The sequence below is a fragment of the Tetrao urogallus genome (assembly GCF_951394365.1).
Source record: "Tetrao urogallus genome assembly, chromosome: 9".
Lineage (NCBI taxonomy): Eukaryota > Metazoa > Chordata > Aves > Galliformes > Phasianidae > Tetrao > Tetrao urogallus.
In genome coordinates this window covers 3,989,150-4,004,795 of record NC_136822.1, presented here as the reverse complement: position 1 = coordinate 4,004,795, position 15,646 = coordinate 3,989,150, and the positions used below count along the sequence as shown (strand labels likewise).

General features: G+C 40.2%; 1 protein-coding gene across 1 annotated transcript in view; it reads right to left on the bottom strand.

The window, feature by feature from the left end:
- RYK (receptor like tyrosine kinase) overlaps nucleotides 1-15,646 on the bottom strand; it is a gene marked incomplete at both ends in the record, with an annotated part of 49,934 nt that overhangs the window by 13,750 nt on the left and 20,538 nt on the right. Inside the window, 4 exons of the mRNA XM_079539593.1 lie at nucleotides 6,309-6,395; nucleotides 9,582-9,707; nucleotides 12,279-12,379; nucleotides 15,462-15,606. Coding sequence (XP_079395719.1) covers nucleotides 6,309-6,395; nucleotides 9,582-9,707; nucleotides 12,279-12,379; nucleotides 15,462-15,606 — 459 coding nt within the window. The remainder of the gene's footprint in view (nucleotides 1-6,308; nucleotides 6,396-9,581; nucleotides 9,708-12,278; nucleotides 12,380-15,461; nucleotides 15,607-15,646) is intronic.

Sequence of the window (15,646 nt, the reverse complement as noted above, 5' to 3'; positions counted from 1 at the left end):
AAGATGCTTTTACCCACACTGTTACAAGGCAATGACTCTTGACAGTCCACCTTGGGGCACAGAGCAAGAACAGACTTGGATTTCTGGAAGCTTTGATACGGCTGCAAGTTTATCTCATTGTATTATGTTATTTGTAGATACCAGGCACAATGGGGCTCTTAGCACAACTAGTGTTATCTATGAGGCTGATCTCTGGCAAGTGTTAGTTGGATCTGCTGAGGCCCTTCCTTGTTCAAAGCCAGAGAGCAGCTATTGGATTTTGACCTGTTTACAGAAGTTCATCTACAAAACTGTGCTTCAATTCCTCATTTACCAGCACTCTTCAGTCACGTGAATCATCAAGATGCTCACAGAACACCCGACATGTTTATGAGTTCTGAGATGACACTAAATTGCACTAACTTGCTCATTATGAGACCAGGAACTCTATCAATTGCTGAGCATCGTACCCTACATTCACTGGGTGGTAGTACATCAGGAAAGAGTCGTTCCACACCTCAAATTACCTACCAGAGATGAAAAAGCAGCAATTACTTGAATACTTCAATGGTTATCTGATCAGCTGGATGACTTAAAGAACAACATTATAGGTCAGATCTTCCAGAATCACAAATTAGCAAACACTGTATTATGACTTCAGGCTTTAAATCGTAGCTTGGTCATTAAAATAGATTACTTTAAAGAACAAGAAAGTAAAGCAGAATTGTAAAGGCAACACAGCCAAGGGTTTCAAAATTCAAACAAGTTATTCCAGAGCATTTCTACAGCCTGCTATGGGCAGTTTCTGTCAGCACTGCTACAACAAGCAGCTGCACAAATCACTGCAGCCAGGAAATCTAGGCTTCTGATGAACACAGCAATATCATAACAGATGTTTTAAGCCACATAAAAGAACAGAGAAGCACCATTTACGGATGATGGTTTTTTCCTATGTAACAAGAGAGGGACCTAGACTTGCAGCAACAAACAGCAAGAAATCTGCAGCTCTTTGCTCAGTGATCTACTCAACTTCAAATAAACGTGAAACAGAACAGGAGAAGGAAGATTTAATGTTTCAGTGTCAATCAGCTGCTAAGGGCAGCAGGTAACAAAACTGAAATATGAGTAGTGATTTTAACTCAGTGTAAAGGAGAGCAAAGCTTATTAAACATACATCTCATCCAACTATACCTTTCATTTTCCCACTCTGCACAATCTAAATAAAATTCTCAGAAAGATTTTCAGTCTCCTAAATGTAATGAAGAAGTCCCAAAGACTCAGTTCACAAGTAGGCCAAAACAGACAACAAGTGAATAAGAGCAGAAGGAGATCTATAAGCTATGGACAGTTCAGTCAGAATGACTTCAACATACAGCTTAACATCTAGTAGGTTTCCTCATGCCTACAACACAGCACAAGATTGCATTCACATTGTTTTAACCCATATAGAGAAGTCCTGTGCAGTATAAATGCTCTGCAGCCAGCTGTGGTCCTGAGATGTGCCAGGTGAATTCATTAAGCTCCTCCAAAGCTTCCACCATGATCTGTGCTCAGCACATGGGGTGTTCTTCCAGCAGCCACTCTGAGTTGGACTGACAAGATACAAAAATAAAAGCCAGCCAACGGTGTAACGTTGTAATTAGTCAATACTGCTGAAAAAGAGTCCTTTAGCAACCTATGAGGACGTGAACAAAACTAAAAGCTTCGTTACAGTTAGTAAAAAGAGGAGTCCTAAGAGTTAATCTTCACCTACACTGTGTCTTTGTTTCCAGGGCTTTTCATGGGTGGATTGTTTTCAAAAATTCCTTTCTTGTACAGAAGAAAAATGTTAAGTGGTTAGAAAATGAAATAGAAGTAGTCAGGTTATCTCAAACAGCAAGATTGGTTGTTTTTATTAAAAATGTACCTTGGCCAGAATATGAGTCAGGTTCTGTATAGCTCAAATTCACCTCGTGTATTCCTGGAATAATACAATTCCATTTGTTCTCCAAAGATTTTTCTCCTTTGCAGGAAAAGCATCATTAAACAATGTATTCCTTAAGTCAAAATACGTAACAGTGTTCCTTCTTTTCTGAGGTACAAAGCTCTAAAGATTCCCAAAAAAGTCTATTTCACACCACTGTAAGGGCAGGAGAGATCTGACAATTACAGGCAAGAAACGTAATTCCAGCTCTGATAAACAGCCCACCCAAGGCACTTCCTAAAGTTTAGAGTGGTTGGAAAACATCCATCAGAAAAGAAACTGAAGCATTACTACATCAAACAATTATACTGCAGGGCAAGAAACACAGTGAGAAGTCAGGTGGCAGTGATGTCTCTCACGTTCCTCACAAAGAACCTATTCATGTTGATCCATGGGTTCTGACACCCCCAAAATAGTACATACATCATTGTTCTTACTGATAATGACGTACATCCTTAATCTTCATGAAAGTGAATTATAGAAGAAAAAAAAAAAAAAAGGGAAGCAAATTATCCAAAAATAAGTCTGAATGTGCAAAAAGCTGAAGCTTTCATAATGACGACAAGGAAATTAACACAGTGAAACTTTGAACTGTAAGTAGAAAACTGCACGACCTAAGTGAAGGATCTAGAGAAGGTATAAAAAAAGACATCTTTCTTTCCCTGGGCATGCAGCCTTCATACCCCTAAAGTTATTAAAGCTTCCAGAAAGTCGCTTCTAGTTTTGCCAACCGATACCTCTTTTTTTTGTTGTGCCTTTTAAGCTTTTTTCTTGTTGGCACAGAGCACTCTGCATAAGGAAAGATTCATGCATCCAGATATGCTCTCAAATGATAGATGATATACCATCAGAAAAAAAGACGAATTATTGTATTTCATGAACATGCAGGTAGAAGGTTTGTCACTATCTGGGGCATGTTACAACTCTTCTTTGGAACATACTACAGTTAGATGAGAGGAAAAACATTTTCTAAGGGAGCTGGAGTGAACTTGTAGCACTGGAGATTGACTTGACCTTCGCACTGTAAACTTACAAGAGATACAACAGAAAAAAGCGTTTCCAAATTGCAGTGCTACCACCTCACAAGCCACATATACAATAAAAAGTCACTGAATTGGTCGAAAAGCACTTTGGTGACTTCATTGATTGCTCAGCTAGAAGTGCCAGGACACTGAAGAGTTCCGTCTCACTGACAAGTTCTGTGATGTCTCTCAAAAGGAAGCAGAAGCAATAGTTCTAACATCAATTTAATGATTTCCTTAGAACAGTAGAGGTCTTCTAGAAGCCAACACATGAGCTGCCCATGGCTCAAAGAGGCCTTCCAAGCACCAGCACACTTTTTGCAGGACATTTTAGGACATACCAGAGGATAATCACTTATCCACTACAGTTTCTCACTTTGCACTGTGCAAAGTTGCTATGTTTAATATGGCTTCCATTGGAAACACCCGGTCTCAAAGCAACTTGTGTGCCAGTACACTGGTGTCCATATGGGGCTGACAGGATGCACCCAGTGACATAGTTGACAACTACAACAACTACAAATGCATCTAGCCAAAGCTTGAATAAAGTAGAGGTTTTCCTGTAAATTAGACAGTCTAATTGTTTCCAACACTTCTGTACAGACATTAGCTGTATCAGGAAGGCAATTTTTAAGCCATTTCTTGCTGGCAGCATCAAATAGTTCAGTATAAAAATGAGAAGACAAAGCTCCATTAGTCTTAGAAGGAAGTTGTTTCTCATGGTGAATACTGTAAGAATATCATAGACAGCAGTCTAGCCCCATTAATAAAATCTTTCCTACTTTATTACTGGAAGCTTGTTCTCAGAGAAAATAGAGAAGCTCTAGTTTGGAAAGAAACATACTGATTCTATTTGACCTATCCAGATATTATTCTTCCAAAGGGTTTCTTCTATGAACAATTCTAGATTTAAAGCTGCAGCAACTCTAGCTATCCCAGCTACCCTAACAACAAGGTATCAGTGCCACGTCTTAAGCTCTGATCCTGATAAGAAAGAAGTCTTTTCTCTCAGGAAGGTTATTGGATTATTTACTCTTTCTTCCCCACGACACCTGTTGAAAGAGTTTCAGTTCCCATTTTTCAGAAAGTCTGAATGCCTTCATGTTTTTTTGTTTTGTAATTGAGAGTATCATTGTACCAACATCAGAGCACACTGTGCAGAAAACAAAATTAGGACACGGCATATGCTTTTCTGGGGTAACTTAGCTACAAGGACTTTTTTCCCTTGTTTCTTTTCCATGACCCTCAGGCTCCTTTTTTTTGCCTCCAGCAACAGAGATACTTAAGTCAGCATTATAGTTCTTACACTCATTTTCTCCTCTGCAGTTCGACCCTACTCTGTGTTTGTACCAAACAGGACAGTGTGTGTGGTCACAGGACAAAACAGATCAAGGAAAATTCAGGTTAAGAGCATTTTCGCACTCTTTTTTTCCAAGCAGATCAAATTCCTAACTTAGTACATGACCCAGCTGCACACACAGCCATCACAGCCAAGGTACAAAGAGGAAACTGCTTAATATTGGCTCTACAAATACACTGCAGTAAGGAGAAGAGGGGATGTTTATTAGTTATTCTCCTAGCAACGCCCAAGCCCGTATTATTTCACAGACAAACATCAACAGAATCTATTATCTATGCAGACAATGAGTTTACACTTTTTAAAGCTAAGAAATTCTCTAGTAACAACAATTATGCAAATACCATTGCTCTGTTAAGACTATTGTGCAGTATGGAACTGCAGCTAGCAAACCTTTCACTGCAAAGCAAAACATTAGGAGAAAGGACATGGACTGTATCAAAGACAGACTGTATCTAAGCAATATCAAGGGAGAAATGTTTCTTTAAGAGCAGACTGGAAGGCTCATGCTGCTCAGAAAAGCAGTGCTGGGAAGCAGCTCAACTTAGACATGTTTCTGCAGATGCTGTCTTATTTCCATGCTATCAAGTAAGCATACAGTCAAAGTGTCCACGTTCACAACAATTTTAGATGTTACAGGAGTGTCTGTTGACTGAGCATCAGTGAAGAGAACCAAACAACACAGCAAAGGGGATCACAAGTTAAGGTAACAGTGGTGGATGAAGCAGCAGCTTTGAGAGCTTTGTGGAACACAGAGGAGCAGCAAGCTCACCTAACATGGGATAAAACTTTCACCAGCTACTTGAAATCAAGAAAATGAAACCCCAAACTGTCCGGCAGGGAAGGAAAGAGAAGAACCAAAATTAGGAAAACTTGCCAAGATACTGGAAAGAAGCAGAACTGTCCTTAATTGAGGATGCTTGATTACTTCTTGCTACTAAAAAAAAAAAAAAAAAAAAAAAAAAAAAAACCCAAAAAAAAAAAAAAAAAAAAAACCCACAAAAACCTCCCTACAAGACATTAGTATTTTACAAAGTGAACATTATTTTTTTGCTATGTCAGAAACAAAGCCAAAGACAACTTCGGTATTCAGAGTTCCAGATACCACCACCCTGCCAAGCAGAAAGTTCCACGATCCTCCCAAAGGGTGACAAACCCACTTTTACAGAAGCCCTCTTTGGATTCAACAGGGAAGAGAAATGCTACAGCATGGAAGTGTACCATCACAGAAGCACTCAAAAAAGAAAAAAAAAGCAGCATGTTGTTATTATGAGAGTAGCTGGCACCCTGAAAAAAAATAAAAAGGCCTGATATATCTTGGAGCAGCAGGTACAATACCTGGCACTGGCCTATCTTCACTGGCAAAGCACACCACCCTGGCTAGGCCTACATCATGAATTACACACAGTTAAAGAATGCAACAACATCCATCTCAGACTGCCATGAGACATGCTCAAAATAGGGATGCTTTTTAGCTACTTTTATTCCGAAACAGGTTGATCTTAAATTCCTCCCCTTTAAACAAGTGTTAATATTCTTCCAAGTAGCTTCTAAGCTGAACTCATATGTATATAAATGATATATACTTACATGTGTATATACACATACATACACCACTGGCTGAGAAAAACCAAAAGGTATGATCATAACTTAAAGTAAGTGACAGAAACCAGTGAGCTGTGCCTTTTCAGTATTTCAGACAGGGGGAAGGCTGTATGTGTTCCATGCCAAGAGGAAAAAGAAAATGAGATTTTTTGAAGTGTCTGACGACGCAGTAACTGCAGACACTTGTGAACAAGTACCTTCTTCTTCCATACAACATCACCGTTTGCTGGCTGACAGCAGCACCCAAATTGTTTGCAATTTTTAAGTTTCACTATGTTCTACGAGGCTTTTGCTTAACTGTTTTTAAAGACAGATTTGATAGACTCAGCATGCAACACAGGCCAAACAACTGGACAAAACAAAGTCCTTCAGGTAAGCATACCTTTAACAGTTTTCACAAAAACTTGTTTTTCTTTACTGGGATCTTTTTCCTCTATTAGTATTCCATGGAAAATGCGCCCAAACGTGCCTATGAAGAGAACATAAAATTAGTAAGCACTGTATGTTTAAAACACATTGATAATGGTGACAGAATTAAACACCCATTGAAAACCCACTACCTTAACCCACTACCTGCCACAGCAGAAAGTTAGGAGTAATGGAGAGTAAAGCTTAAGCCCTGAATGTCCCAGTGAATCAACAAGAGTACCGACAACAAATAACCACCTCTCCATCAGCAGTTGGATTCAGAGCTCTACACAGCAAAGACTGAAAGCTTTAGTTAACTTCAGAGAAAAATATAAAAAAGACAAGCAAAAATGAAACAATGACAGCAACAGAATCTGGTTAACTAATTTAAGTATTGACATTGATAGCTGGTTTATTTGTGGTAGTTCACAGCCTGTGCCAAAACTTCTAGCTCCATCTTTTCTGCATACAGTCAAGTCAGGAATTCCCCAGGCAAAACATTGCTCAATTACACTTTTTTTCTTTTTAAAGTACACAGAGAAGTAAAGCATTCAACAAAGCAGTACCTACACAGTACAGTTTGTGAATACAGTACTACATTATAAAAGTGTGATAGGCTTTCTTCAAAGATTTATTTTGGTTTTAATTTTTCTGGCTTTTTTTTTCCCCCCAGTCTTCAAAATTTTTCCACTCGTATTTTAACAAAGTTATTCCAAGAGAAAGAACCATACTGAACAGCTGTACATTACATATCCCAGCATAAAGTTCAACTCTTACCTGATTCCTCAGTACTCAACAGGATGATTGCAATTTTTTTTTTCCTTATCATCTACCATGAGACTGCATATAAACTTTGTGAGATGTTATGATCCCACTTGGCAGGCATCAGATGGCTCTGAACATTACAGCTACAGGCAAGAGACACTATAAAGAAGCACAGCCTTCAACACCTTTGTCAATGACCTGGATAATGGGACTGAGTGCACTCTCAGCAAGTTTGCTGATGACACCAAGCAGAGTGGTGCAGTTGATACAACCAAAGGATGGGATGCCATCCCAAGGGATCTGGACAGGCTTGAAAATTTGGCCCACAAGAACTTAATGAGGTTGAACAAGGCCAAGCACAAGGTGCTGCAATTGGTTTGAGGCAACCCCAGATACAGGAAAGAAACAACATAGCACCCATTTTTTAAGAAGGGTAGAAAGGATGACTCAGGGAACTACAGACCCATTAGTCTCACCTCAGTGTCAGAGAAGATCATGAAGCAGACCCTCCTGGAAGCTATGCTAAGACATACGGAAGAGGAGATGAAATGGAACAAGCAGCACGGCTTCATCAAGGATAGGTCCTACCTGACCAACCTTGGCGCTTTTCATGACTGCATAACTGTATCTGTGGACACGTGAAGATCCACTGACATCATCTATCTGGGCTTCTATAAGGCCTTTGACACAGTCCCCATAACAGCCTTCCCTCTGAACTGGAAAGATATGGATTGATGGGTGCACTGTTTGATGTACGAGAGACTGGTTACAAGATCACACCCAGAGAGTGGTGGTCAATGTTTGGATGGAGATGAGGGACAAGTGGTGTCCCTCAGGGGTCAACACTAGGAGTGGTGCTCTTTAACATCTTCATCAGTGACATCAACAGTGGGATCAAGTGCACTCTCAGCAGTATGTGGATGGTGCCAAGCAGAGTGATGTGGTCAGTGTGCCCGAGGGATGAGATGCCATTCAGAGAGACCTAGGCAGGCTGAGCTGTTGGCCCAGGTGAACCTCATTAGTTTCAGCAAATCCAAGCGCAAGATCTGTATCTGCATCGTAGCAATTTCTGCTAGTAGTACAAGATGGGAGATGTAAGGATGGAGTACAGTCCTCCTGAAAAGCACTTGAGGTTAAAAGAGGGGAGTTTAAATTGGACATAAGAAAGAATTTATTATTTTTTTTTATAATAAGGGTGATGAGGCATTGGAGCAGGTTGCTTAGGGAGGTTGTGGATATCCCATCATTTAAGAATTCGAGGTCAGGCTGAATGGGGCTCTGAGCAACCTGGTATAGCTGTAGGTGTCCCTGTTCACTGAAGGGAAGTTGAGCTAGATGACCTCTAAAGAAAGGATGCAGACCATTGGAGCAGGTCCAAAGGAAAGCCACGAGGATGATCAGAAGGCTGGATGCACCACACCTATGAAGAAAGGTTGAGAAAGCTGGGGGCATTCAGCTTGGAGAAGAGAAGGCTCTGGGAAGATCTCATTGCAGCCACGTCTCTGAATAAGTTCAAGGCCAGGTTGGTGGGAGCCCTGGGCAACACAAGCTGGTGGGCAGCACCTCTGCCCATGGCGGGGGGTTGGAACTGGGTGGGTTGTTGAGCTCCTTCCAAACAAATCCATTCTACAGTTCTATGATCCAAAACACATCCTTCACACGTAAGTACATTTTTGCACAACCATTGGACTTGAGAACAAAGCTATCAGCTTGAAGATTAAAGCCATGCATCAAATCAGAATGTTTGGCAACCTCATGTTGTTTTCCAGATGGGGATGTAAAGCACTTTGCAGTTCTGCCTCTAAAAGACAACTATCCTCAATGTGTAGCTTTGGAAAATTTGGTTTCTTATCAAGCTATGGGGATGCAGACTAAAGTTGCAGTACTAATCATTAGTGACAAAAATCCAAATATTTAAAGTCCATTTTCTAAATTCAATATCAAGTAAAAACAATTGTTGTTGTAAATGAATGCTTCAGAAATGAAAATTAAGCTACAAAAGAAACTGTAGTCTAATTTTTTCATAGCAGAAATGTTAATTTTGCATTTGACAAGATTCCCATATTTGCTATTAAATGGAGACTGACTGAATTTAGATGACAGAGAAGCTTTTTCCCCCCTTAAGTTCTCCTGCAATAACTTTGCAGTTGAGTTACTTAACCACTTACAGCCTCAGCTGATTACCTCACTCCCTAGCCATCTCACCCTTTCATTTATTTTTCTTTTTAAATGACCAGATTATTAACACAGACAATTATTTACTCTGCATAATTAGTCGCTCCCATGTTCTAATGCATTTTAGAAGTCGCTTCCCCACACCCCAAATGCAAACATCATCCATCATTCTTTACCTCCACAAGAGTTATAAAGATCAGCAACATCACCAATGATTAATTTCAGAAAAACCTTGCAAAGAAAATAACATACACATATATACAAACACCACATTGTAACCAACAAGCGTCCCGAGGGCCGTAAATACCTTCCTGGAGCACATCTTTTAGAGTTATCCTCTCCCTGGAGATGGCTATATCCTTCACTTTAGCTTTTGCTTCCATTAGAGTGACACTTTTAAGATCATTCTTCTCTATCCGTAACGTAGGATAACCTGAGGAGCCAGCAGAGCCAAACAAACCAATATAAATACCCTTATAATAAGACCACAAGCACATTGCTTCACCTCAGCACCACCTACAGGTACAAAGACATGCAAGCAGTGTGTACTTAGGAAGATTATGTATAGTATTAAATAACAGAAATGCACGAGAGAAGCCAAACGTAGCAATCACACAAATCTATATGATGTACAACTGAGACTCATTATTAACACCAAGTAAATAAAGCTCCTTCTTGCATACTGAAGCAGATTAACGTAACACTGCACTTCCCTCTCAACAGGGAAATAAAGACTGAGGTTAGAAACTGCTGAAGACTTGCTGGAGTCAAGAAAACGCCTTACCCGGTACTGCATCAGGAGCACAACCAGAATCAGCAGTGCCCTCTTCTGGGCATGAGACACATCTAGCTAGATACACCAACATACTCAAAAAGGCCTGAGTGTTTTTGTAGCAAGACCTTGAATTACTAGAGAAAGTTTGAGAGTCACTTTTATGATAAATTTTAAGTGTCACTGAGAACAAGGTTAATACAGCAGTGATAGGCCTAACAGCATTCTTCCTGTTTATTTTTTGCATCCAATTTTTTTCTCCTTACACTCAGTTTCACTGTTCCCCACGTTACTGCTGGTATCCAACCCTCATCCCCAAAAAAGGCATTCTGAAACAATACATATTGAACACAGCAAGACAGTGAGTGCCACTGAGGTACAGCTGCTTCCACGCTCATCTCGGTGAAGAGCTCAATTATCACTAAGGATGCAGTCACCTTCATGGCAAGTCTTTTGCAAGAGGCTCTTTAACAGGTTTCCACAGATCGCACTAATTAGATGACATTGCTTAGAGAGCCAACCTAAAATCCCAAGGTTGACAGCACACCAACACCACACTGTGCTTTGGGATGAGAAGTGGTGCACAAAAAGGCTAGCGGGTGAAAAGAGGGGCAGGTGGAACAGTAATTAGGAAAACCAGCTTAAGAATTATTTGCATGCTGTGGTCTCTTCCAAACTCCGTGGAAAATAAGTTTTTAATAGATGCATCTGCCTTAATGCTTCTACCATATAAAGTTTCCAGGCAGCTTTTTCCAAAACAGATGAACTCAGATGACAAAAATCTCTTCTGTTTAGGGAGATATTAGTTCAATTTAGAAGAAAGCCAAGACTTTACCAAAGCTGCAGGAGTTCAACTCTTGTTAAACATTTGCTCCCACACCTGGGGAGGAAACTGGAAAAAAACACTAGCACTGAATAGTAGTGAAAATACTCATACAGTACTCTACCATTGATTGGGATGGTTAATATCAATACTAAGTGCAGCCAGAAGGAAACAGAAGAAACTTTTGGCTCTTACTGCTTGCTAAAAAAAAAAAAAAAAAAGCCATTAATCATTATTTAGCTGGCTCTAAAGAATAAATATTGCACTGTATAAAGGATAGATGTTGATATTCCTACTTACTAGATTGCTGAAAGAAAGTCTCTTCAGGTTATTTATACAAAAAACTTTTGTGCGTTACAGAATGAAGAATCATTGGCAGCAGATAACAAAAGAAGACACTTTCTTGAAAAGCTTGGCAATTCCTACTCTATTTAGAAAATTTAGAAAAACAATTAATTGAGATTGACAAAGAGAGTGTTCATTCCCCTGCCAGGCTCCCCCTATTTTTCCCTCACTTTGTAACATACACCCTTACCTCACTTAGATCTTTCAGAGTGGATTTTAGCAGTACTTTGAACCAACTCTGTCTGGCCTAAGTCCTGCTTTCTTTCAGTGTCCAGTCCCGTAGATCCATACCCCACCTGAAGCACCAAAACTGGTGTTCATTTCGCTAGGCTGCACACCAATCCAGAGATCCCAGCCAACCAACAAACAAACCACAACAGAAGAAAATCAGCGTTCGGCTGGCTCTGCTCCCTGATTTGGTTAGCAGTCTAGCTGCCTAAGTGCCAGCACAAGGGAAAAGGCAAATCACAGTCAGTCCAGCCTTCAATGAGACTGAATTGCCAGGGAATCACACATCTTCAAACCCTGATTGCAGGAAAGGTCCCTTCTATAGTGTTATGCTGTACGAGACATCCTTCCACTAAGGCTGATGAATAGTAATTGCAGAAGTAAACACTCTCTGTAGATAACAAATACCTTCAGGAATCACAGAACTGACACAGAATGTAGCTAGTATCAGTTCCCAGACTGATCTATTACAGAGCATATAAAGCACTGTCACTTTACACTTTTTATTTCACTGTCTCCCATCTCCTTAAAAAAAAAAAGAAATAAAATCAAGAAAAGCTATTTAAAAGAAAGCATGAACATGTCACCCTTGTTACACCATCACACTCATAAGATGACTCCAGCATCCCAGAACACATGTAGATTTCAATCTTGACTGTGAATGCCAAAGGTGGATAAAACCATACATCACACAAACTCTGAAGAGAAACTGACAGCCAGGAGATTATTCCTGCTTTTCTGCCTTCCTTAATACAGAATCAGTGCAACCCATACTAACACTCCAGCTGCATCCAAGGCAGTCTGTGGCAGAGGCCTGTGATTGGATTAACACTTACTGGTTACTGGCGTTGCATTGTTGGGTGTGTCAGCTCTCAAGTACTGCGTGGTCTGCGTGGAAGGCTGGGATAAACCTTGGGAGCTGCTGCTGTCACTGATGCTGTTTTATAAAAACGAAATTGGACATGAACGTGACTGTGTGCTACTGCATTAAACTCAAAATTAACATATCAAAGTTGAACACAGAAGATTTTCCAGATTGAACTTTGAAAATACTGTCTTTTTGAAGTCTCATGCACACCAAACTGTATTTTGAGTAACTAAAAGAAACCTTAGCACTTCTGTCCCTCGACAGCTAATGACTTCTTCCTTATTTTCATGTAGACTATTTTTTGGTTTGCTTTCCCCACCTTTGAAAAATGGAGGTACACAAACTGGCAAAACATTTATTGCAAAAGACATTCTCCCATGCCAGAAACAACAAAACCATTACATTCCAGAGAAGACTCATATGTCTTTACTTCTTGGTGCCAGCACCTCACTGAAGGCAATGCTAACTTAACAAGAGTTTGCAAGGAGAGTAGAGCCAGAAAGGCACAGATCATTCACACGGCAGCAGATAGGCACTAGTGATACCTAACAGGCTGCAAGGAAAAGTTCAGCATAGTGGTGCTTCCTACCTCCTGTGTGAGAACAAACATCAAGACACTGTCCTGCAGTTCAGCCTGCACCCATTTATCTGCCTCAGATCTCTTTCGCAGATCAAAACATCAAGCCTGCTTTGCCATTTTTCACTGATTGTCCTTCTTTCCTCTTCCCACAGGCCCTTCAGTGAATTTTCTTGGTAACAGAAGGGCCATACCCACACACAGTGTTCAATTTAAGATGTGTTAAGATGCTTCCTGTCTTATCCACAGGACAAAATACTGCCAAAGAAGTTACTGCAGCTGCAATGGCCTCTCTTGCAGAATAGTAACATTTGCATTTGGGACTGCTACTGAGCACTGAGCTAGCAGTGCTGGCTATTCCTGTAGCATTTTCTGGACATATTTGCTGATGCCCTCAAGGATGTTATGTTTGTGAAGCAGGACTTCCTTTTTCTTTCTTCTAAGATAAAATGGGTAAGAAGTGACTTTTCTTTTTTAAATCATAACCACAGATGTACCTACTAATGTATTTTTGTCCCCATTTCCTAACAGAAGCTAATACTCAATAGAAAATATCAGGCTTACTGTGAACAACAGAGACTTGTACTGACGTGGATTTTTTTTCCCCTTGTGTTACTCCAACACCTGCTGTTTTCCAGCTACAGAGTTACAGCTTTTTTTTTTTTTTCCCCTGCACAAAGTCAAAAGCCAAAGCTCACAGTCCAACTACTCCACTTCCTTCAGAGTTTTTGAAAGAATATTCTCTGCTGCTAGCAAAAAAAAAAAAAAGAGTGATAATAAGTTGCCATTTGAACTGTGTCTTCAAAGCTCCCCATTGTGATTCACTCTCCAGTAAGTCCCCCAGGAAGCAATGTTCTGACACAGCCACCACAGTCAACACTGATACAGCTTTTTCTCCTATCATTTTTCCTTCCCTGAAAACTCCTTTTGTAACCTGATCACCTACCAGCCAGACAGATCTCTCTGGCTGGCTTCTTGCTGCTGACAAGTCTGAAAAAAGAGCTGTTTTGAGCCTGTGGCAAGCTTAAGAAACATCTTTTTTTGGTCGGCTTTACTGTATTTTTAGGTTCAACTTGTATTTATTATCTTTGTCTTCTCACTCGCATGCAATCTCAGCTTTTTAAGGACTAATCCTTGCTTTTAACTACGCCCATTATTCCGCTGCTAAGCCATGCCAACTTTCTCTGGCACTTTTTAAAGTGCCTTTGATAGAAGGTATGTAAGCATTTGCTCTGAACTTTCAATACAATGTTCTCAAATAGTCCAATGCAGCCCATAAACCCAGCTGCCCATTTTTAACTTTTATTTCACAATCTCATTTTTTATCTAGCTCTGCCTTTTGAAATTAAGGGCAATAGCAGCAGGATTTGTTTTAATCTGTTGCTGCTGTGAGGTTACTAACCCTCACAATGAATCATCTTTGATTCAGATCCCCTTTGCAGAAATATTCTGAGCTTCTTATTCAAAACCAAATCAAAAGTTGTTTCTTCTCCCATGCATTCCTGGCCCCGTTGCTCCATCAGGCAGTCACTGATCATATCTATTACTAGTGTGTAACACTGAGGGTTAAATTAAAACACTGAAGCAGTTTCTCAGCTAAGCATTTGCGGGTTCTTATTCACATTGCAAAAAAACAGTGGAAGAAAAGGCAATTTGATCACGCTGCCAGACTGAGGCACAGCCTCTCAAAACCTCCTAGAGGAACATATTTAAATATACTAGATTTAATGCTTTTCTTTTATGAAGCAAACAAAGCTGTGCATCTTTCAATATTCTCTATTACTTAAAAATCTTCAGTAGACGATTTAGGAACAAGTAAATTGAGGAAAGCTGGCAGGTCATTTGGTCAGATGATCAGGGACTGAGAAAAACTCTTCTGGTACCAATTCTATTTAGTACAGCTACTCCTCCAAAATCCAGGTGATATGGGAACACAGAAGTAGCAAAGGCTGAATGAAAAGCATCTGCCCAAGGCAGAGGACAGCCGCCCTGAGAGGCTGCATGCAAGAACCAAAACCATTCAAAAACCCTTTTGAAGATGGAAACTACCTACACACCCAACTGCTTTTCCAAAGTATTCAGTTTCAAAATTCCCAGGTCTTGCACAGTTGCATCTGATGCAGCTTGTTCAAATAGCCTCCAAGAGAGCTTCAGTATAATTCTTGGTGTTTATTCCCCACTCAGAAAAATCCCACTCAAAACACTGAAAAGGAGATGTGTGTGTCAACTGCACTGTCCCTGAGTTTGCATTACAAGGTTTTCTCCCCTGTGTGCCAATTTGGTTTAATTGAATTGAAAAATACATCTGGGAAAGAGAGATTTTCAGCTTTGTAACCAAACACTTGTAATTCCCAAACTTTACACCTATATCAAAGTGAACCACAACCCTCCACATCATCACCTGCAACTGCTGCCTTACTGCAGTACAGCACTTAGCACAACTACATACTAGCTGCTGCTGCAGCTTAGCAGAAACTGCATGTTACTACAGCAAGCTTATATCTGAGGCCAGGAATCCCAAAAGTCTGCATAAAGGCATCCCCCCAAAAGCCCCTGAAAACTCTGAATACATACCTGTCGTCCAATTCTATCCTTTTCATACTGTGGAGATGCAAGACAGCTAGTATTATTGCCACCAGGAATATAACAGCACAGCACACGCCTACGCTGATGTAAAACACACGGGTAGAAGTGGTGGGAGCTGCATTTACAGGATCATCTGAAATAAAAAGGTGAAAAGCTTCTGAATCGGCCTCAAA